This window comes from Echeneis naucrates, chromosome 13 (assembly GCF_900963305.1).
Source record: "Echeneis naucrates chromosome 13, fEcheNa1.1, whole genome shotgun sequence".
In the NCBI taxonomy this organism is placed as follows: Eukaryota; Metazoa; Chordata; class Actinopteri; order Carangiformes; family Echeneidae; genus Echeneis; species Echeneis naucrates.
In genome coordinates, this window is record NC_042523.1 from 16,639,406 (window position 1) to 16,664,017 (window position 24,612).

The 24,612-nt window shown below is 40.7% G+C and overlaps 1 protein-coding gene across 5 annotated transcripts in view; it reads right to left on the minus strand.

The window, feature by feature from the left end:
- Nucleotides 1-8,446: 8,446 nt before the first annotated feature.
- Nucleotides 8,447-24,612, minus strand: part of arap1 (ArfGAP with RhoGAP domain, ankyrin repeat and PH domain 1) — a 37,930-nt gene continuing 21,764 nt past the window's right edge. For 3 of the 5 annotated variants that reach the window (XM_029517118.1, XM_029517117.1, XM_029517121.1), the window contains 20 exons: nucleotides 23,336-23,510; nucleotides 22,922-23,056; nucleotides 22,634-22,769; nucleotides 22,290-22,392; nucleotides 21,619-21,811; nucleotides 21,409-21,454; nucleotides 21,035-21,198; nucleotides 19,811-20,023; nucleotides 19,194-19,299; nucleotides 18,931-19,078; nucleotides 18,390-18,473; nucleotides 18,095-18,172; nucleotides 17,856-17,973; nucleotides 17,114-17,227; nucleotides 16,872-17,011; nucleotides 16,688-16,770; nucleotides 16,010-16,069; nucleotides 13,728-13,791; nucleotides 13,217-13,375; nucleotides 11,628-12,663 (listed from right to left, as the gene is read on the minus strand). In XM_029517118.1, the coding sequence (XP_029372978.1) occupies nucleotides 12,241-12,663; nucleotides 13,217-13,375; nucleotides 13,728-13,791; nucleotides 16,010-16,069; nucleotides 16,688-16,770; nucleotides 16,872-17,011; nucleotides 17,114-17,227; nucleotides 17,856-17,973; nucleotides 18,095-18,172; nucleotides 18,390-18,473; nucleotides 18,931-19,078; nucleotides 19,194-19,299; nucleotides 19,811-20,023; nucleotides 21,035-21,198; nucleotides 21,409-21,454; nucleotides 21,619-21,811; nucleotides 22,290-22,392; nucleotides 22,634-22,769; nucleotides 22,922-23,056; nucleotides 23,336-23,510 (2,742 nt within the window). In that variant the 3' untranslated portion in view covers nucleotides 11,628-12,240. The other 2 variants (XM_029517120.1, XM_029517119.1) reach the window with 2 other exon arrangements.

Sequence of the window (24,612 nt, forward strand, 5' to 3'; positions counted from 1 at the left end):
CACACAGAGACAGACAGAGACGAACAACCACTCACACCTACAGACAATTTAGAGTCACAAATGAACCCAAACATGATGTCTTTGGACGGTGGGAGGAAACCCACACAGACACGGAGAGAACACGCCAACTCCACACAGAAAGGCCCCAGGCCGGGAGCCGAACCTACAACCTTCTTATTGTGGGGCAGCAGCGCTAACCACTATGCCTCCGTGCTACCTACCTCGTTGTTCAAAACATTTTTTGCAGAACTGCTAAAGGTACTAATTCATGCTCACAAATGATTGCTGGCATGGAACTGTGACCATCTATAACTGTGCTTTTTTGTGTGTGTGTGTGTGTGTGTGTGTGTGTGCAGCTAACTCAGCCACAGCCTTTAAGTCGTGTCAGCTCTTCGCCACTGAATCAACGCCAACTGAGCTTGGACGGTCTCTGTCCTCAGTCAGCATCTCCCTCAGCTCTTTGGCTGCCACCACGACAGGCAGCAACCACCTTCTGGCGGCAGAGTGATGCAGCTGCTTCCGTGACAGAGGTTTTGAACGGCGTCCACACTGACTCCATGTCATTAGGTTGCAGGAATATGAAAGATGAAATCACTCTGGGCAGAGTCATTTAGGTGCTCACAGCAAACCCTCAAAACATTTGGGCCTGACGGGCCAGTTGGGCAGATCCCCATACAGCTCATCCACTGACAGTCCAGCCCGCCTTTCAACAAATGTATCTAATCTGCGTTGGCTCAGTCTGCTGTGGTACAATCAGCACATTTAAGTACCCTTGATTCTCCAGCATGATATGTATTATTAATCAATGGCTATAACAGACGTCCAACTGAAGCAGCAATTCAACTCCAAAGTCATATCAGAAGACTTTGCTGTTTTTCTGTGTATTCCAAGATATTATTTCCTCTCTGCAGGAAAACCAATTACTCCAGAGGGAAACTGTGAAACAATCATTTGGCATTTCACTTGCTGAGAAGGTCATAACAATTCTTGTGTCTGTGCCCTAAAGTTGAAACTTTAGTTAAGATTAAAAAGATAAATGAGGGAAAAACAAGTGTAAAACAGAACCAGTGTCTGGCACTAAGGCCTAAATCTACCACGGAGTTCAGTATTTTACACTTAGCTTAATCTCAGGTATCATTCGTAGATAAGGGATTATTATCATCCCTTTAGTGCAAAGCCACAGCAGAAAATGTACAACACAAACACTCAGGCATCAGACTCGGACAGATGGTGGCATTTCTTTGGGCAAAAAAAAAAAGCTGCTATGTTTTTTATGGCTTAGCAGAGAAAGCCACAAAGAAACCTACAGCACTGCATCGTATGTGCACTCGGACAAAATACACGCACACAGACACAAAACACAACAAATAATGAAGCCAGAGAAGTGAAGGAGGAGTGTGATGATTTTGCAAAAGATAGAGGAAAAAATAGCAGAGGATTATGCCATAATGTCAAAAGTTGTGCATACACAAAAATAACTGACAGAGAGGTTTGGAGCATTGTAATATGAAAAGACTGTTGAATTACTATGTGTGTGTCTGTGTGTGTTTTACGATGCAATCAGTGTTAATTTTGATACATACCCCTTCATCTCTCTCTCTCTCTCTCTCGTACTGTGTGCTGGTTTTAGCCCTTTCCCCAAACAGCTTATGTAACTTAGAGAGCGTAACACACACACACACACACACACACACACACACACACACACACAAAAAGGCCCTGTGGCTGCATCATCTGTAGAGTCTCTCTTTTCCCTCTCAGTCCCTGAAAAGCACCCATTCTGCTTTGTGCTCAGAGGGGCGATCCGTACTGCAGACATATGATGCACGAAGTCTTCCTTTGTCTGCCACTGACCATCCTGTCTTATTTCTCAGCACTGGGACTCACACTGCTGTCACTGGATTGTGTTACACACAGGTGTCTGTGAACATATATGATAAAAAAAAACATATTTAAAACCAGACAGGGTTATGGCTCTGTGAGTCTTTTTATCCAGAAAATGTGGCTTTAAACTGGGTTTTAAATCAAACTGGTGGAGACTAGTTCCTGCTGCTGTCCAGTGGGGTCTTTTATGCTCTTCTTCTCAACAATACTAGGTGAGAAATTCATATTTTTATCAGTAAAATGTCTTCGAAATGTCACTCAGCATGAATTTATATTAGGTCCAACATTTTCCCCCCCTTGAAAAAAAGCATAAAATCACCACCCAGTGAAAAACAGTCATCTGTTGTTTGCTTTTTTCAGGTGAACTGAGGCATCAGTTAAGAAAATCCTCTTTTAAAAAAATGACATGGAAATAGTGCTGTTTTGCTCAGCTCAGGAATAGGAAAGTGCATCCAAACTTTTGGCTGGTACTGTGTATTTGTGAAACTGGTGTGTTCAAATGCAAATGGTTCCAAAGATCTCCTGCAAATAGAGCTGATTTTTTTCCATACTTCCATACGGCTGCACCATCGCATCAGGGCCTAATGTTCCCATTTACTACTTCATCCTCTTAAACATCTTCACTAAAAATTCTCCCTGACTGAGTCTGAGTCTTGGAGAACTGTGAATCCATGACTAGATTTTAAATAAAGCGCTGAGAGTTTGAGCACAGTTCATCAACACACCATGAGATTGTAATGACAGCGTCTGCCCTTGAGCAGTGAGGGCCAAAGAAAAGATTAAAATGTCAGTGAAATATGCAGCACTGCAATGTGTCTCCTCTTTGCCCAAGGGATCAGAAAAACAACAAAAAATAAGAGGAAGAGAAAAAAGAGAGACGAGGGGAGATGATAAACTCGCCATCAAAAGGGACATGTTTCGCAAGTTTTATTTTTGCCACTGTGTCAGGAGAGTAATTTGTTCGGCAGCATTCAGATGACGCCATCACTGCCATTGTAAAGTGTGTGTGTGTGTGTGTGTGTGTGTGTGTGTGTGTGTGTGTGTGTGTGTGTGTTCATTAAGTCAGTCAGGTTTAATCTAAACTGTATAGTGATTAAGGGGAAAGTCTTCGGTCCCGGCGGCTTGCGCACATCCTGTCTCTTCCTCACTCATAAACACACACATACACAAACGTGCATTCGACCAGAGCATCTATAGAGTGAATAACTCACTTTCTCAGGCCTTCCTACCCCTCCATCCTGCTCACCACTCCTTTCCTCCCTCTCCTCAAGTTTCTTTTCGTTCTCTTGCTCTCTTGTTCTCGTTCTCCTCTCAGTGTAATATGTTTTCCTCCTCCCTCGCTCCAGACAGGCTCCTTCAATTCACCAGCTCCTCTTATGTCCATCCATGGTGGTTGTGTCTATGAGATGAGCTGGGTGTTAGACATGAAATTCTCTCCAATATCTCTGTGTCTGCTGCTGGTGAGAAATGAAATGTAGACTGGAAGATAAAGTCAAATAAAGAGAACAGGTAGGTGGGAAGGAGGAAAACAATGTGAACAGGTAGAGAGGGTGCAGAGGCAGCATATGAAGGAGTAAGACGGAAAGGCATTTATATTTTATACCTCTAGCCATCGCTCAGCCAGATCTGCTCAATAGTTGGACATTTTAGGAAATACAGTTTCATGTCTGTACAGTTAACGTGAGCTCTTACAGCTGATTTATCTGCCGAGAACCAGTCAAAGAAAACACCAAGAAAATGGCATTTTCATGCTTTTGTTCTGGGAAGATTTTACTTTGTCAGCTTTACACAAACTTGAATCTTCAATCATCCCATTCTGCAAAAACTACTCCTTCAAAAAGTCCATTTTGCTGTCGGTTGCTGTTGAAATCGCTTGGAACGACGTTTTGCCTGTTACGGGGAAATCTGTGAAAGAATGGAGAAAAGGATGACAGACAAAACGACACGACCAAACCTCTGTGAGTGATATTTGGCCCTTTTGCTGTACTGTACCTCTCCACTTTAGCAGGGCTAGGGCAGGACAGCTAGACAGTAGTTGTCTGATTGATTGTGCAGAAAAAGGAGATGAGGAGAGTGGTTGCCATGGGGATGACAAGAAGGGCCCTTTTCCCTATTTTTTATCTATTTATTCTTTCCTCGAGGACCAGTAATTGGCGATAAATTTGGAGGGAGGGGCTGGAGGGTGGTAATCAGATGCAGCAAAGCACAGCGGCCTTTGCACAACAGAAGAAGTGCCGCAGGACTCTGGTTGTGTGTGCGTGTGAGTGTATGAATGTGATGAAAATCAACATGTGTGTGCATAAAAAGGCAGCAGAAGCGTGGGAGAGGAGAGTAGTGTGTGTGTCTCTACAGTCAGCTGGAGGTGACTGGAGACGAGGTGTTAATGAAATGTGTTCAAGGGAACTGTTCAGATGAACGTCATCCAGCTGAGAGTCGCTTTAACGTGTCACTGTAGACCGTCAAACCCTCAAGTTACCTCTAACAGTTTTTTTCATGTGCAGCTGCAGCCTGCAGTCAGGACCTCTGCAGAAAGCACACCTGGGAGCTGCAGACAACAGCTGAGGGCCGAGTCAGAGGAGGAGAACGACATATTTACTTCAGTTTGCTGTTAGAAAAAAACTACTTTTATATGAATTTCACGTCCTATACTGGTGTTGTGTCACAGGCTACCAAGAAATGGAGTGTGTGTGTTTGTGTGCGTGTGCGTTTATAGAGGTTCTGCTCAACAACCTGACAATAAGGGGAAATATATTTTTTTCCTTATGTTTATTGAGGCAAATATCTGCACAACAGTGATGTCAGACCATGATTCAGTCCCCAGTTCTGGGGATCTGTGTTTTCCTGTCGGACTGGTGTACATTTTGAAACACCTTCTGTTGTTCTATTTAATAGCTGTTCATGCATTTCATAGCTCCACTGAATATTCCTCATGGCAGACGTTGTTGAATCATTGCTGAGCATTTCAGGACTCGCTCCTCTTGTGTTGTCACTTTGGAAAGGAGATTAAAGGCTCGATCTGTAAAATTGGAGATTTATCATATTTGTATATTTGTTGCCCAGACACATACACCACATACTGGTATATGTATAATCTATGCTAAGTGAAAGTGTGTGTCTGTTTCGCTGTCTGTATCTCTACGATGACCAATCTCCCAGAAAATACTCAGGCTGTGATTATATTATAAATGGGAAATCTCCCAGACGCAACATCATAAAGTACATTCAGCCCGTCATGACCATATTTCACATTTTGGACTTCTACCTTTCCTCTGTCCTGTTAACTTACTCCAAAAGGCAACTGGCTGTTATTTCAGCCAGCGTCGGTGGCTGGGCGGTGAGAGTCGGGTGTAGCTTTGGTGGCAGCCTTCAGGTGTGAATGAGCAACTGGAGCTACGAACCTGAACCTGCTGACTTCTCTTTAAAAACAAAATCATTTGCCACAATGCAAATCAAATGAAAGATACACATAAATCAGCATCAATTTCAATTCATTCATATTGACGTTAGATGCTCTTGGCTGCTGTATGTTTCATGGGTAAACATGTGAAATACAAATCAATATTCTGCATCTGGCTGCAGGCCTGAAGGAGCAGGAACATTCTGCGGCATTCATTCATTAGGCCCTTATGTAAACATGGTTTGGCTCGTGTTTCCATCAGTATGTTGTTCACCAGCTACAACAGATTAATGCTCTTGTCACTCATTTCTCCACTCACTGTTATCTCCCCAGCCTCGCTAAGTCATTTTCTTTGGCATGTAGAGCGATGAACTAATGAAAGAAGCTCCACACCTTCATTTGAGATCTCAGGAAATCTTTTGACTGAAGTGAAAAAATGTTCATATCAGTCTCATTGACAGGCTTTGTAATTCAGCCAATAGAAAATGTGTTCAGGGAAGAGTTAAATGTGTTTTATACAACAGTCAGCGAGTCCAATTAAGATACAAGATGCGGCACCACTAGAGCTCAACAAATATGTTACATTAATTCCTTCAGAAGAGATGTTACTGACTGAATTACGAGATCGTTCTCTTTTTATGCATGAGCCACCAAAATAATTTGAGTATATGACACATCGGCTCTGACTTTTTTAATCTCTTATGTCTCATTATCTGAATCTAAATGACAAGTCATCAGAGGATTCAGTGCAAGGCAAGGAACAAAACCTCGGCAGAGGGCGGATGTACTTTTACCTGCGCACATCTCTTCACACCTCTTCAATCTCCCTGACAGCTACTCATATCAACCTGTGCTTCTGAACTTCAGTGCTGACATATCAGAGGCCCGGGAAGAAAAGGACCACGCTGCTTTCCCGTGAATCTCCTGATGCACCTCGACTCCATGATTACAGCCAACGGATCTGAAGTATGACATTAAATCAAAAGCTGAATGGCCCCTGACAGTAAAGCTTTTTACGGTCAAAACGTGGCCAGGATCAATACCTTTGATGTGATCAGTGCCTGCTTGGCTGGCCTGCTTTACAACCCACAGAAGATCAGGGATTCTGAGGTGGAAACGATTTTTCCTCTGCCCAAAGAGGAGGAAACGTGCGATGAATGAAAGCTACACAATCAGTTACATCTGCATTTTTCAAGAGTTTATCATAGGCAGATTAGTTTTACAGTTTTACAGAAGGGGAGGGGGAGGGGACAGGTAGCAGCTTGGCTGGAGATCTGGACCAGTGTCTCGTGCAGCCGCATGCAGCAGGTGGATGTAGAGGGTGAAATGAACGGCTGTTGTTTGCATTTCATAACCATTTAGGTTTACAGTCAAATTCATGCAGCCCCTTCAGGTGCAGAGGCGCTGCAGTGTTTGAGACAACAATCATCCCAAGAGCAACTGCACAGAAGAATTAAATCAGTCAAAATGGTCTGATCTGATTTTGCTGAAATGGTTTGGTCTGCTCTATTTGTCAGCCGAAAGCAGAGCACAGAAGAATCAGCAAACAAACAGCATTTCTACTCAGAGCAACATCAAAACAACACCTCTAACTGCCTCAAAACTTTGTTTGTTTATTTTAACAGAGTGAACACGAAGCGAAGCAAGAAAATGGAACCGCAACTATGTTGGTGATGTCGGTGAGGTTCTGGCTGAGTGGAATTTCTTGTGTGATTTATATCGGTAACAGTCACATTGCAAAAAATAATGCAAATATAATATAAATGTATTACGATAAATATATTGTGCAGGATTTTCTATATCTTGTGTCATCCTACAAACCATAAATCACTCCTCAGTGTGAGATGGGCTGCAGGAGGACATATAAGTCTGCTCCAGGTCAGAAGTCCAACCACTTGCATTGAGACTCTGTAAGACCCCACAAGTGTACCACTTTACTGCCAAACAACCCGAGGAGACAGCTACAACAGTCTGCCATTATTGCGCTTGCTGACTTCACATTAATGCTGCATACACGTCTGTTGATGCAGTGCAGCATGCAGCGCACATCGATTTAAGTGTCCATCACGCTGTTCTTGTTGCTGTGTTAACCGAATGGAAATGAAAGAAACAGGTTCACACAGGTGGATGCCCAGATTGCTGTGAGGGGCCGGTGGCTGCTGTTGTCCCTCCTACTGTTTCCTTATTTCAGGTCTTCCGACAGACTGTGCTCGGAAAAGAATTGCATTTAATCTTTGGGAGCTGGAAGTGGGAGTTGATTCAGGCTGCACGTCCGCCCTGAAACTCACTCAGTTCTAACTTTCTCTGCCATTTTTGGCCCCTCTCTGAACCACACTCATCCATCTTCATCCCCCTGCTTTGCCCAACTGCTGCTGTGACCTATATAATAAAGGCCAGTTTTGTGTGTGTCCATGTTGAAGCATCCTCCTGTGTGTGTATCCCCAGCGGCTCTCCTGTGTGTGTGTGTGTGTGTGTGTGTGAACAGTATAGTGAAGGTTTCCTGGGTGAGTCCCTTGCAGGGCTCTCCGGTGTGTGTCTTGAGGTACAGAGTGACCCTGATGTGTCAGCTCTATTTAGAAGAATGGACGTAGAGCTGGTGGACCACCATGACTCACCCACACAGAAAAACACACAACCCTCCCCAGGGCTCTCCCCATGATTACTGTAGCCCACCCACACACACACACACACACACACACTCTTGACATTTTCCCTCGAAGCACATCCTATAGGCTTCTGAAGTGTAGCATGACATTGTCATGAAACCCCCAGGCCTCGCAAAAGTTGCTGTCTTTCATATGTATTCTATGTGTTGTGTGTGTGTGTGTGTGTGTGTGTGTTTAACGGCGGAGCAGCCCGTCACAGCTGCCCTGCAAGGCAGATTAGAGTTTGACTCTATATGTGAATTTGTTTGTACATTCATTTCAATAAAGGCACCAAAGAAAAACAAGCGGATTACTGTGAGGTCACAGCGGAGCTGTAGGCCATCAACCTTTTGGAAAGCCATATTTTTTGCACCATAATTATATGCATGTTCACAAAAAACAGCTGAATGTGTTTATTAGAGTTTCAGAGACGCAATTAAAAAAAAAAAAAAAAAAAAATCAGCACAATGCAATGTAACAGAAGAATAAGAAGGGACACAGAGAGAATATCCACCACATATTAAGTATCCACCCACCGTTGGACTGCTACACTTTATTATTTTATAACATTCAAACACTAACACACTAAGGTTGTTAAGACAATGATCAAGTAAAATTGATCTCTACAAACTTCCAATAAAAATTCTGAAGATTAAGGAATTTTACAAAAGTCATTAGTTAGCTTGACACCAGCATTTAGAGGGAAGACAGATAAAAACTTCCAAAGAGGTAAATTAGCCCCAGAGGTGCAGTAACATTCATCCCATTGTGGAAGAAAACAGAGAAGATGGCACACGTGTTGATTTGCTTAGAACAGCTGACAGCAGTAAGGAGTAAAGGGTTTCTACAGATACTGCAAGATGGGAGACCAGCAACAAACAACAACTGCAGCACTGCAGTCTAACTACGGGGCCATTCAGGTAACTCATGAACTCCAAAAAAAACAAAAAAAAACAAACAAAAAAAAAAAAACGTGTAACCGCTGAAAAGAAGTGGAGCAACATGGGAAGTTTTGTCTCCTGTACTAACTGCATGATTGTCATAAGCCATGCACCGCTCAGAGTGAAGGCTGGTGGTGGCAGTTTTGTGTCACATGAAGGTTTCTCTTCAAATGAGTGAAATGATCCAAAAACACAAAACAGAAAAAGCAGATCAGGTCATGATGTTGTGGCAGGACATCAAAAAGTCCTTCACGTCCTTGTTGGGTTCAAGACGGTGAACAGTAAACATGAATACTAATGAAATAGTTCTTCCTCTGTTTTCCTGTCAGTGAAAGCAATGCTATAAAATGATAAAGAAGGATTTGATCACACAGAGAGGATGAGATTCCTTCTGCGCCGGGGGGCATAACAACACAGACACTCATACGTATATACACACATTTTCACAGGTACTCTGATTAAAGGGGTTTTAATACTAAAATTTAGCTGAACATGCGTCACCAGCAGAAGTTGAAAAAAACATTCCACAGTTCGGCATCCTGCGTCCTCTGCTCTACAAATAAATAAAAATCTTTACAAGGAAGACCCACAGGTGACAACACTACAATGTCGTGAGGATGGTTGACAGGTTAGTCCCTTAGATAAATATATACAAATTTGGACCCAAGTACAAGGAAAATCAGAAGATGAATATGCATTTTGTTTCTTCTGACTTACAGACTCTATGTTGTGCGTAATGGCTAAAAAAAAAAAAGACACCTGTTTACCTGTCTAATGGGAGTCAATTATGATGTAAACCTTCTTACATTCTGATGGTTAAAGAAAGCAAAGCAGAGAAGGCTGTTCAAGGACAGGAAGAAAAGAAAACTATTGGCCATGTTTGACTGAAAACACTGAAAACATGGTTTGAGCTGTGACCTACAGAAGTTGCACTGTCTTTGAGACAAAGGGACAATAATAAATCAAGTAGTTCTCATATTCCAATGTTTTTTTTTTTGCCCTCACATCTGAGTGATTTCTGTCTTTTCATCTTAAATAAGTCATGTTCTTTTCGACCACGTGCCTGTCCTGACATCACTCCCTAAATTTCATACAGCTTAAACCGTGTCTCACAAAAACATACAAATATTCACACATAGTGTGTGCACACTGGCGCACATTGGCAGATAAGCTGATGGATGCGAGGCCATCAGGTCATTTCTCATGTTTCTATCAGCACAGTCTTAGTGGAACACATTCCAGGTGACCCATGAAGTCTCTTGTGACATCAGCTTTCCTTATAATAGTAATTTTTCAGTTTCGACCATCACGATTATCCCTACGATGTGTTGAGCAACAGTACAGAGAGCACAGAAATAACATACAACATGAAAAAGTCAGTGAACTCTTTCCTAATAAACACAAGCACTTTCTAAGCATTGTGTGTCTGTGCCTTGAATCCTCTGTCTCGGGTTTCTGCTCAACATGCCTTTTCACGCCACTGAGCCTCACGATACTGACCTACAGTCAGAGCAACCTGAGACGCAGACTTTCTTCACACAGTGATTTCTGAAATCGGATGATTGTAGTCCATCAAACTTTCTCTTTCATTTAATGCTGCGGCCCCCACCTGCTTCAGCCTTACATCACGTAAAATGATTTTGTGCAGGGAAACTCGTTCCTGTTGTCTGTGTGTTGTTGGTCCAGTTCATATTCAGTGGAACAGATGGCAGTTGAAGGCGATAGTCCAGATAGAGTACAAGTGTCTGTCGCTGTGCATCACACAGCCATTGAATAATGAAGTACTTGGGATGGAGCTCATCAGATGATGTCAACCATCCGCCCTGTGAAGAGCAAACAGGCATCTGCTGATTTAAATCAGTGTTGTCAAATTTTTATTCAAAACTATCTTTAGATGTTTTTTCACTCGGTTGTCACAGCCCGACTGAAGCTAATATGCAGCTTTTTGTCCTTTGTGGCAGACAAAAACCATTTCACAGCATTTTCAAAGTCCCCTGACAGAGGGCTAAAACCCAAAATTTCCATCCAGACACCAAATGTCTTGGAGCCATGGCAACCAGATGTGGGGCTGCTGACATAATTTAGACTCAATAAGTGGTCAAGAGCAAACGAACAGCAAAGGACTGACTAATGAACCATGAGACCAACTTGAAGTGAGAGGTAATGCTTCATGTATCTTCTGAACAATGCATTAAGTGGTACTCCATGAGTCTTTGACTCCTATATCATAATGATTTTTTTTGGAAATGCTGGAAATTTGTGAGACATGCAAACCAAAATTTCTCAAAGGCAAAAGCAACCTTTAAATGGCAATCCTTTGTCAAACACACAGGGGAAAAATCTAAGAACGTGAAAGTGAGAGAAGTTGTACATATTCACATATGAGAAGCTGGGATTATTATTATTTCCGGAAACTTTAGAGGATAAATAACTAATTAAATTTATAAATGGACAAAAATGACTTATCGATTGACTGATTCACTAATCGCGTCAGCTTCATGGAGTCATTAATTCTATTATTACCGTTACTGTAAGAAAACATCTGTTCATGAGGAAATACATTCTCATTAAATATAATATATTTACTTTCATTAATTTTGTCATTGTTGGGTCTAACGGATGATGACTGTGACAGTTTATGATTCACTGCAGCATACACACTCAGACTTACTGATCTGAAAATGTTAAAACTAACAAGTCTGTGAAACTAGCTTACCTTGCTTGTGGTAGCTGTTATCGAACGTCCCTAAAGAGCTGAAAGAAAAACAATAGAAGGTTCATCCCAAAGTTGGATGCTGACAGGGAAAGAAATTGGGAGGACGTGCAGACACTGAGACATAATAGGAGGTGAAGAGAGTGATGGACTGAAAACAGAAAGGAGAGAGATGTTTACTTTGGATAAGAGACAGAAGTGTGCTTCAGGAAAAGAAAGAGAGGAAGAAGTGTTTAGTTCACTGGTATTAACATTCATCTTGAAAATTTATAAACAGGACAAGTCAAGCATCCTGTTTCTCCCACACACACACACACACACTTAAGCAAATCATCAGTGATTAACACAGACAGACACACTCTGATACACATGGTCAGTGTCCCATTTTGCTCTTTCACTTGTTGAGAATTGGACGAATCAGCATGCATCAAATCTCTCTCCTCCACCAACGTACACAAACATCCAGCATAACACCAGCCTCTGCTGCTGCCCCATCACCACAGCAATCACATTTCCTCTCAAGCTCCCAACAAAAATGTATCAAGCCAGTGCAGTGAACAGATGAAACAGAAAATACCATGAAGGAATTAACACAGTAAAAATTACCAATGAAATTAAAACAGACTGACTTGAACATGTATGGGCTGCTGCAGTCTGCAGCTAACTAATGAAAGGTTTGTGATGGCTACAAACAGCCGAAGGACACAACTGCATCATCAGATGGTGGACATTTGGTCCAACAGCACCAAGGCTGGATGAAAGGAATGACTTAAAATGGCTACAATCAAATTTTCTATTAAAATAAGAAGAGCAGATGGAGAGGGTGATGTTGATGTTGTTGAACAGGTCTGGTTTAATGGCAAGGTGATTCAAATATAGTAAAAAAAAAACAAAAAAAAAAACAACAACAGTGATGACGTTAGTCAAATTCTTGCTAAGCCAACAGCTCTGAGAGCTGATATGGAGGCGGTGCTGTGAAACATAGGGCTGACTATATTTTGCCTGCAGGCCTGAGTTCACCTCCAGTGTCTCTGTCTTTGTTTTTGTTGCTCCCATGGTGTTTGGAAGGCAGCTGTGGTAGATCTAAAATAAAAAAATAATAAAAAAAATAAAAAGAAAAAAGAAAAAGGTCTGATTTTCTATTTTGCTAGTTCTCAATCCAAACTTTGTGCAATAAAATGATGATGCTGCTGTGTGCTTCACATTGTCTGGATTCTTAAACCTTATTTGGACCTGAACACAAACAATTTATTTTTTTGTTGCGGGATCCAGGTTCCTGATAACAAACACTGGTACTCTTCCATTTTTAATCAAATTCCACAGCTTAAGAACCCAGATATTGTCACAATGGCTAAATCATCAATGAATCATTGTTCAGAGATCATCAACGCTGCACAGGTGAAACCCTCAACTCTGCAGGTCAGAGAGCTGGCTGTAGCAGAAACAGACACATCATGTCTGAGATACTGAGAGATCAAATATAAAATGAAACGCTTGTGTAGGATGTTCAGGTGAGGATCATGGTTGAGGGTCTGGGCCACCTGTTCAGCATGAATGTCTCTGATTAGCCCGCAGCTTCAGATTGAGCTGCATGGTTTTCCCTACATTAGTCCCAGTGATTGGTAGGGTGACTCACAGCAAGTGGGTCTTGGCTGAAAGCTGCTACGCTGTTCCGCATCTCATTCTCACTGCCACGTAGTGGTATTAAGGACACGTTACCATGACGTGCGTCTGGCATTACACGGCTCACTCGTGTCTGCTGAAGTCCATCCTGAGGCCACACGTTGCCATCATACTTGAATGAGGACAGGACAAAGACAGAAGGAAGGATGACAGTAGGGAGCCAGATGAGATTTTCTAATACTGACTTTAGAGCATGTTATTGTAGTCCTCTCTGTTCATCAATTATAAAACACCATTAACAGTCTGACTTAGGTATTCTACATCCAATAATGTTTTCAATAACTTCAATAACAAGTATGGTCTGGTTTTGTCATGTCTTAAGGACAGCAAGGATTTGTGAATTTTGAATTATAGCAAAAAATGACATTATATCCATAAATTATGTTTAATAAAGCCAATCAACATGTGGTGTGGTGTTCTGTGTGTGTGTGTGTGTGTGTGTGTGTGTGTGTGTGTGTGCGCACCTGGATACTGAGAAAAGTAGCAAACCACTCCCTCATTTCTGACTGAGTGTCACAGCAGAGATACCTGGAAATTAATAAACAAATAAATAGAGTGTGATCAGAAGGTAGTGTGTGTGTTAATGTGCGTGCGTGCTTGTGCGCTTATGATCTGAGGAGGGAAGCAGTCTGAGGCACACAGGCTTTCAGAAACCAAGATGCAGACAAAAACACAAAAATGTGGCAAAGTGTCTTACGGTGCCTAATGGCACCACAACTGTAAATGTTGATTAGAAATTTCAGTATTCAATTTGCTTCTCCATCAACTTGAACAGTGACAAGCAAGTGTTTATGTCTCTGCAATGTCTGTGTGTATGTGCATATTTGGTACCACTCAGGTAGTTGTGTTATATCCCTGAGTCATCAACCATTATCAGCACAGATTCACACTATAACAATTGTTTAAGAGCTCTTCCCTGAGAAACAACAAAACAAGAAAACAAACGGTAAAACAGAACAGCACATAACGTCCATGTTAAATTGACAAAAATTTGGCTACAGCCAGCCAACGGTGGTGGTTCAGTGGTTAGCACGCATGCCATGTAATCACAGCAGCCCAGGTTCAGTTTTGGCTCGGGACCTATCCTGCAGGTTGTTCCCCTCGCTCTCAAACTGCTTCCTATCTGGCCCTCTGCATATTAGTGGTTGAAATAGAGGCATAAAAAGCCTAAAAAATTCAGCTGCAGTCAGACCAACACACAGCTCCCTCGCTCAAACGGCCAGTGGGGTTCATTAGTGCTTGTTGGGATTCAAAAGAGGACAGCCATTCCATTCCGCTGCGCATACCTCCAGTGTGTGAGATGTTCACCTCCTACATTTGCTTTTCCATTAACTGCTCCTGTAATCCACACTATCAATTCCTGAGGAATACCGAAGAATGCATGATAATCATTTACCATCATGGTTATCCATGAAGCCACTGACTAAATATTAAGAACAGTAATGATGAACAGTGTTGATCAAATGGAAAAAAAAAAACAAAACAAAAGAAAAAGGGAAAGTTAGTGAGTTTAGGTTTGAGGGGATAGAGGTAATATGAGGTAAAACTAAGCCACATTAAATGAAGGTCGGTAAGAGAGGAGTTAGGCACAACATCTGACTTGGGGCACTTTTATTCAGAGCAAGTTTTCTTTCATTTCATTTCCCATTCAGTATGACTTTTACTTCTCTGTCTTCCTTATCTTTCTTCCACCCTCCCTCCCTCCCTCCCTCTCAGGTGTGTTTTGTTGCTGTAAGGGAAGTGACAATGTAGAGTAACCAAGAGATGATACTGCCTACAGCGTGACGAAAACAGCACCATGGTGATGATATCTGCCACTGTTGACAGTGTTTTGCTCGCTGCAACATGAACACATGGTCACACACAGCACACGCACATGGATGTACACAGATTCAACAGATGTACACATCCACAGGAGGACGTTTATTTGAACAGACCATAATAGAGTGATGGTTACAAGAGTACTTGGACGTGATTCTCTCATGGGTGTAACTGACCTTCTATATTCCACACATGGAGGGATCTGACCTGCTTTTTTCTACCTACAGAGAAGCTGCCAGCTTTCCCTAACATTTGTTGTGTTTACCTCCACATTAAAATGTGGTCATATGCCAGAACAAGTGACTAAGTTTGCACTGAAGGCTGCGCACAGCAAAGCAAGTATTAGTACGAGTAGGACAGGACATTTATTAAATTACAAGAAATGAAACAGATTTTTCAGGTCTAGGCACCCCAAAAGAATTCTGCATATGACTGAAATGCATTATGAAGGAGTCTCTAAGTACTGAGTCATACCCATGAGGGAAATTAATCAAGATAAAACCTTGATCATGACCTTGAGTTTTTCATAGTGATTGAATTACTGGACATATACATATATATATATATATATATATATATATATATATATATATATATATGCATATGCAGCTGTGTATATAGCTATATAACACAGTCTATGGAGTGATGACAAAGTATTCATAAGGGCAGTATCTTTATGTTAACTACATATAGCTACATAAACAAAAAAAAATTACAAAAAATTAGAAATTATTTCCCAGAATTCAGTGATCTTGTAACTGTAGCAGAAAAACTGTCTGGAGTTGAGGTTTAGTGCAGATAAATGAAGTAAAAAGGATTGGAATAAACCGTGTATACTTGTTAAAACTGCTATCATACTGGGGCTAGCTGTAAGTGCAGACAGCCAAATATTATGTTTAAAAGATACACATGGACACGGACTCACCACTGCTGCCTCTCTGGCCTCTCTTGTTTCTTACTTTCATACACAACAGTCAATCCCCAACTAGAAACAGAGAGAGAAGGACACAGAAGGATAAAATTAGCTCCACAGCAGAACTGCTGTAAATGTCCTTGAGGCTGTGTTTCTTGGGCTCAGTCTGCCCCCTAGTGGTCTCTGTTATTACAAGAAAGGGTAAATAATTAAATGTCTCGAAAATCTGAGGATTTAAGTTAATAATAAGTGAATTAATGTTAATGAGTGGTTGGAGTTGGAAAAAAAAATTACCAATGTGTAAAAATAAGTGATATTTGTAGTCAGCACATTCATTCTCTTGATCAATATGCTTTTGATTCTTGTTGGGAGTAATTTACATCAATCATTCCATCCCCAATTACACAATTACATTAATGTATGGTTCCACACACTAAGTATAGCTTTTCACCATTACCAGTGGTTTTATCAGTACATTCACAGATGTAAGAAGTGACATGCTTGGTAAAAAATAATTACAGACATACAGAAGGGAAAAGTTTAGTGAGCGAGAGGAGAAAAAAAATAAAAATTAATCATCACAAGAATCGATGTCTTGTCTTAGAGCAGCCACTTGGTGCTTTGGCACTTGTCCTGAGGAGGATTTCCAGCAGTGCTCCCTGTTTACCTGTGACTACACTGTATACTCACCACGTAGGAGGACGGAGCTTCTTCTTGATGCCAAGGTAAATCTTTAGATTTTTCACTGGCCAATCACGTTCTGGACGGTTACTCTAACAGTCACAAAGAGAAATTTGCAAAATGAATGAGTGTTTGGCAGACTGAGATACAAAAACAAAGAAGGTGAGAGAGTTTTTGCGTCCCTCAACCTTACTCTGATTTCCTTGTACATTCTAAGTGAGCTGGAATTAAGGATGAAATATCGGTCATGGAAATTTCCCGTGGTCAATCCCAGGATGCTTCGCTCCTCTTTGAATTTCATTATTCCATGTTTGGATGGATCCATTCTGCTGGCTGGGGGGCAGAAAGCGAGACCAATGAATGAACAGAGTTGTGCTTGAATACTAACAAATGCTGTTTTTCAAAGAGTTGTTGGCAGTCGGTGTGTGTGTTTACTCAGGTAGATGATCATGGCCTCCATTGCGAAGTGTTTCTTAATGACCACATGAGAATCGGTGCCAAAGGAATGAAGGATGGATAAGACTCGCTCCTGATAGTGCAGTGGACGTTCTGAAGGAAGCACAGAGATGCACAGTGAACAAAGTGTCACAGAATTGCGAGTGGCTTTAAATTGTTTCTTAATATGATCCAGAAGAATTTTTGCATCCACAAATGAGCTGCCTTTCCAAAAGCATGATTGATGGCATGCAACATAAAAACATATATGATAATATATATTAAAACTTATATACATAAAAATGTTTTTTGTCTCTATTTTTCCCTCCAATGGAATGAGGATTTGTTTACAATAAAGTTACTTCCCATCACTCACACTCTTCTTAATTTCCTTTCATTTACTGTGATCAATCCTGCATCATATAATCAGTATTTCATTTTCTGACTAATGGAGGAAAATCTGCAAATCCAGTTGAGTGCTGTTGGCATTTGCCTAGGCACATACAAGCTTTTGCCATGACAGAGTCACATTGCTGAAAATGATCTTTTTGCTTCTGGAGTTTGTGCGACACTTTGGTTAGTTCTGGCTGCATGGGGAATAATTCATTGTTTTCTTATGTTAGCAGCATTTTTAGTTCTATTTTGATTTATACAGTGTATATTTGGTCACTCCAAATTGCTTTCCAGACCAACCCACAAAGGAATTTGAACACATTTATCAAAGAGATGTAATCTTTCTCACCCATCTCCTCCTTCTCATTGATCTCCCAGCAGCTCCAATACTCTTTGTCTTTGACTGCAATATTGCGCCTGTCGAGAACCTCACATGTGAGCTCTGCTGCAGTCATAGACCCAGGAATCTGAGAAATGTGAAAAGAAATGTTTATCCCACAGATGTCATTACCTCGGCAGAGGATGAAAGCACGGCTGCATACTAATGAAAACAACAAGTCTTATCTAATTTAGTGAAGTCTAAGTAACCTTAACATGCTGCTCTGCTGTTTCCTTCTTTTCCTCCAAGTACACTGTGCAGATAAAATGTCCTCCAGGTTCAGTGCTCTGAGGGGGCAGCGCAAACAAATGCACACACATACACACACACACAAACAGCGTAAAAGCCAGGCATAACTGTATCAGTAACAAATAATGAGTGAAAAGCTTTAATATAGATGTGCATGACCATAATCAGGCAGGTGATACTCAGCTACTGAAAAGTCATGACATCAAAAGTTGTTAAGTGAAATGACAGGAGGGATTTGTTTGATGTGTGACTCACAGGAAATTTTGTGTTCAGTTTCTCCCGAACTTCAATGATAACACTGATCTCTTCAAGCTGCTTCTTGAGTTGGTGCTCATCAACCTGCAAGGAACATGCGTGCACACATTCTTTCATACAAATTACTCAATGACCAGCAAGAAATCAGCAATTCTTAGGGAGCTAATGCCAGTTTAGATAGGATTGTTTGGACAACAATCCATTTTCTTAACTTCCTTCTTCTTCCAAATTTTTCAAAAACCAAATTAATAGTACTAGGACATGATCTTATTACCTAATAATTTAAAGAAATATGTGCTAACATCTATTTCTGTTCATTTATGGCATGATGTACATGTAAATGCAACTAGAAATAAGATAGGAAGTCCTGAAAATTTTTGTAACTTGATTTTGCAGCCAAAATAATGTCATTTTCTTTGACATCTCAACCTTTTTTTAACTATCCTCTCATTTCTTGAATTCAGTACTAAGTGAATCGTCTTACGGATGAAAATGGTGCGCCCTCCTATTATCCCCGTCTACAGTGAGCAATGAGTCTGACCTCAAATATTTCTGTGTAGTGCTGGATTAAGTCCTCTATGGCACGGCCAGCAGCGTAATCCTTCCCGTCTGTCTGGAACAGTGTAGGACCAAATACTATGGCCAGGTTATGGAGGTTCATCTGGTTCTGCTCAGAACAACACTGCACACTGCCACATATGCAGGAAAAAAAAAAACAAAAACAAAACAAAACACAAACGTTTAAATTCATACAGATATAAGTGGAGATATGAGAAGACTTCAATGTTTGTGTGTGTTTCTCACCAATAGAGATGGTTGATAAGGGCTTGTACTGTCGCCTTGTTGACATGAGGCAGCTTATTCAGGAGCAGCTGGTACTGGGAGATTTTCATACTTTCATCTTGGATGGCTTAAATACAAGTAAGAGAGAGACAAGATCAGAGTGATTCGGGAAGTATAAGAGAGGAAAATGTAAAGCATAGGATGCGAGTTTGAATGGATAAAGCAGAAAATATGATGGAGGAAAAATGATGAATGAATACAAATGACAAAGGCAGTGAGAGAGACAAAAAAGAAAGAAGAAAAAACAAACACAGACTTAGTGAAATACAAACCCCTCCTGATGCATATATTCAGACATAAAGGTTACATTAGCATTTGAACTTTCACACTAGACCCCAAACTGTTAAAATGATTCCACAGTGAGGTAGGTGGATTACACTGAAATATCAGCCATTTCCATATTCACCCCCACTGCATTGAAGTTGCGGCAAGTACAGCATCTACAAACCTTATAAAATTTAAATAAAACTATTTGCTCCAAATGCAACCACAGAATGTTTTATTGTGGTTCAGGTGAAATGAGATGTCTTTAAATTACTACGATATAGGATCGTGCAACAACAGTTTGGGAAAGTTACCAGCTGTACTGAGCCAGCTACTGGCATCTTCTGACGTGAACAGTCCTTGTTCTAACTCCCTGAAGAAGCGCTTGAGTGTGTTGGCGACATCATCCACTTGGTGCTCTCCTTCTTTCAGACGAAGACTACGAGCATCACGCCGAAATCTCTCACAAAGTGCTGCTACACGTGAGTTCACACCACTCTTACGATAGATCCCCTCGGATGTCAAGCCTAGAAGAGCAAGGACACAAACAAGATATTAAAAATACAGGACTAGAAAGACAGGATACGGTAACTGTTCCAACAGGACATGTAAGACAAAAGTATATTGTTCCTCCAACTCCACAGATGAGCCATAAAACTCAGCTTTGCAGCATGTAAATGGCATTACTTTTTACATATTACTGCTGTAATGAGCTTCTGTGCATAAAAACACTCAGAACACTGTTTCAAGGAGAAATGTGTTGCGTTTCTCGATTTTCTCAGACCTCAGGTCATTCATCTTATAGCTCTTAATATGGTTCAAAATGTCAGATGTCCTGAAGAAGTCAGTATGATTTGTAAAATATTGCTGCTCTTGGTCACAATATAAACAATAGTTACAACAGAAGTTTTGTCACAGTAACTGACCACTACCAGTAAATGGAGGCACGAACAGACAGTTCTGCCCTGTTTTCCGAGAACGCTGACATTACCCACTGGAAAGCCACAGATAATAATGAGGACTCCTACACACACACTCAAAGACACACTCAAAGACACACACACACACACACACACACACACGGCCTGCTACACCGTTCTACTTACATGGCAACACAAGAACATGCAGTAAATAGAGGTAAGTAATGGAGTGAAGAAGAGAAGCAGTAAAAATCTAATGGTAATGCCTGGGGTTGATTGCCAGGAGAAAGAAAGCCAGTCAGGCGAAAACAGCAGGTCAGCTGGTTGGGGTGGGTGGAAGACATGCAATGTGGAGTCAGGGACTAAGAGAAAACAAAAGCACCACAGAGGAAGAGAGGGGAGAATGGAGGTGGAACAGAGTTGTTTTGTTGACTTCCAGTTTGTTGGTTTCACTCAGGAGTCAGAACTCTTGCCATTTTAATTAAAATGTGCACAATAAAGTAAAAAAAAAAAAAAAAAAGCCAAATTACATACTGTATTGTAGAGTTTAAACAAAGTTTCGAGGCCCTTCAATTTCACTTGTGTCATTGATAGTTTGCATCTCTACATGACACTCACCGCACTGAGTGATGTAACCGATGCAGCTGTGAACGATGACAGGTATGTCTGTCTCTGTGAGCTGCTGCTGGCTCAGTGTGTCTCCTCCACTTCCTGCTGCTGTCTGGATGGCTCCACACCACCCAGAAAAATCCAGTTTCCTCTCTCCCTCTATGTACAGAGTTCTGGTAAAAAAAATATAAATAAATATATATATATATTGTAAAATGTTTTACAAGTAGGACAAATTTCTACACAATTGGGAGTTTTTATTTTTAAAGTGACAGCATATCATTCTTTTTTGAAGTTAAACACTAAGTCACAGATACATTTGTCTTTTATATATTTGAGATTTAAATTAAAAGTTGAAAATATATATATATTTTTTTGCTCACCGGCCTTTCTCAACCAGAACCAGCACTTCATTGTCTTGTTGAATGGCTGTAAAACATAATTACATTTTACTAATATAATTGTAGAGAGCCGTGCTTTCATAGTGAACAGAATTTACAAAATGGAGGTTATTCAAATGTATTTCAAAGACAGTTTGTTTAGAAATTAAAGGATAAATTGTTCCTGGATGTGCGTTTACAAGTGTAACTTACAGAGTTCATTCAGTTTTCGGAGGTGGATCTCCTCCTCCTTGCTGTCTTCTAGGTAGGCATGAAGGGTGGACCCCACCAACGCAAACCAGCCAACTTTGGGTGTTTGAAGATTCAAGCCATCTTTACACTTCAACCGCCCAATCCGCTCAAAACTCAGCCTCAGCAAAGGTTCTGCAGAGGCTGGTATAAAGCTCTACAAAGAAAAGGAGGAGTATCAGGCTTTGTAATAGATTGCACCCCATTAACTGTATCTATTCAATGCTTAAAAAAGAAAAATCTAAATGTATTCACAAGTCAGGCGGGTTGCTAGAAATGTGTTGTGATTATTTCCTGCAACAAGTCACATTGGTCTTTGTAGCTACATTTAGGAGCAATTAATGTGTTGTCCATGGTATAAATTTCAGAACAAAATCTTTGCTGCATCTCTTTTAGTATGCAATGTAAGCTGAAGTTCAAAGCAGCACACTTCTTGGTTGTGAAGACTGTTATTCTGAAGAAAAACAACAGGTCAGCATCAGAGACTTCTGTACTGACCACTAGACCGGATTTTTCACTTTAGCATTGTCAGAAAAGCAAAATTACGCTTCACAGAGTTTTTAAGGGTTGCAGCTGAGGAGAAAATAGGAGGATCTGTATCTGGTTCAAAACACAAATATGCATTTGATAGTTACCTTGGCAAGAGATTTGACCCATTCTTTGTGGCTGCACGGGTCATCTGTGCCAAACAGATAGAGGCGCTCTGACTCAGAATAGAGTTCAAAGGTATTTTCGTACCTGTATGAAGTGAAGAAGGGCGGAGTAAAAAAAAAACAGCAGGTGAAGGGAGCCAAATAAATAATTTTGTCGAAGCGCACTCATCAGCACTTAGCTACGATCTTAAAAAATTAAGTTTTGAGGTGGAGTGCACTCTGTCCTCCTGCGTTCCCAGTGAATTTCAGTTGAGGAACTTATGTGAATTTCAGACAAGCATTGGTTGAAAGTGAGACGATCAGCGTGCGAGTGTGTGTATGTATACCCATGTTTTTCACGTGCATCGACGGCCAAACAGACTATTTCTGATGCCTTCAGAGCTCCGTTAGGGTTTGAGTTCTTGTCGCTCTCGTAATAGCTGAAAGTGCCATCATTCAGGGTGCACCAACGGCGGCTGAACTCTATAAGAAGAACACATTTCCCAACATGAAATTACTGTCATGTATTTATTTAACAGCTGATCAGCCTTTTACAGACTGGCCATTTTATGACAGTGCTTATCTTTTTTTTACACAACTGCGGTTGAGTAAATGCAGACTGTTTTTGTGCTTACCCTCTCTACCCTTACGCTCCGTGACAGCTCTGGCCATGGATGCAGTTTTGAACAAGAAGCCATTGTGTGACACAGAAGTTGGTGCTGAGTAATGTTCTGTCTCCATTGCCCCGCCAATCTCCAATCGTGGCAGCTCTGCAGCAAAGAAAGTACTTTATTTTCCAAAACCTAGCATACAGGTATTCACCTACCGGGAGTTTGAAGTAGAGCATCTGATAAGCTTATGGGGATAACACCCAAAAACTTAATATGTTGGGCTGTGTGGCATTTAGAAAGGTATTGATTACTGGAAAACAAATTTTAATTCGTAATTTTGGCAAAAAAAAAAATAAAAAATAATAATAATAATAAGATGTGCATTAAATGTGCAACACAATAATTTTGACTCTGTACATTTAGTTGTAGTTGCTGTACCTGTGTTGAGATTGTGGCTAATTAATTCAGCCTGTAATGGTTGTGAATGTCCCCGGGCCAGAAATAGAGGCGAGGGCCAGTTTGCCATACCAGTTGAACAATTTACGTCTGCACCGCAGAAGATCAGGCTTAATGTCTCCAGCACATCACTGCACCGCACATTTATACACAAAGCCTTTGGAAGAAGGGGAAATAAGAAACTATCAAAACATTAAGAAATGGGCAAGTAAATGTTCATGTACAAACAGAAGACGACAATGACTGATTTCACTGGAAACCAAGAAATTGCATATGCAAAACTGTATAACAGAACAGAATACGAATACCAAACTCTACTAATCTAAATCCCAAATAACCCCAAAAATAATTTCAATGCCTCTTTCATGGTACTGGTAATACTATTGCAATACAGGTAAAGTTGGAAGAAAATAAAGATAGAGGAGTGAGATATAATTAAGCGACACACTGAAAGAAGACAAAAAGAATACAATCAATCAAGTGGATAAACAAAAGTGAAAAAAGAATGAGCAAGAGTAAGGAAGAGGAAGAGTAATAATGAAAAATTATTCGCAAAGCATATAACAATACAAAACTGATTAAAAAGCTGATTACTTTTCACTATTCTCCTGAAGCTGCTGATTAGGCTTTATAATAATAATAGTAATAATAATATCATGTGATATACACACTGTTTTCAAGGAAACAGCTGAGGTCAAACTAAAATTTAAAAAACAAAACAGATATGGCAATGCATTTCTGTGCATCTGTGTAGGCCCCTCCTGATCCAGACGCACCTGACTGACTGACTGTTTGCTTTGGACATTACCTCCAAACAAAGCTATGCCTCTAAAACCAATTCAAACCAAGAAAACATTTTCTCTGTTATTGATTTAAAACTCAAGTAGTAATTTTGGGTTTTATAGGGCTTAAGGGAGTAATTATTATGATACTTTTTGTTGCTGGACGCATGTTTAATAATGAAAAAAATAAAAAATAAAAACAAAACAAAATGTCCATATACAGTAAACCTTTTGAATCAAAAAAAAAAAAAAAGAGGAAGGAGGAGGTTGAGCAGGAAAGATGTGACGTGAGAGAAGGAGGATGCAGTGTTTTTACAGCTGAGGAACTCAACACACTCGTAACCACAACACACACACACACACACTAATAAGCTCCTTTGGATCTGATTGAGAAATTCCACAGCACTCTGTCAGACATACAGACCGAGCCCCTCCTCTATTTAAGCGTTTCCGATCCTCTAGACACACAAACTGAAA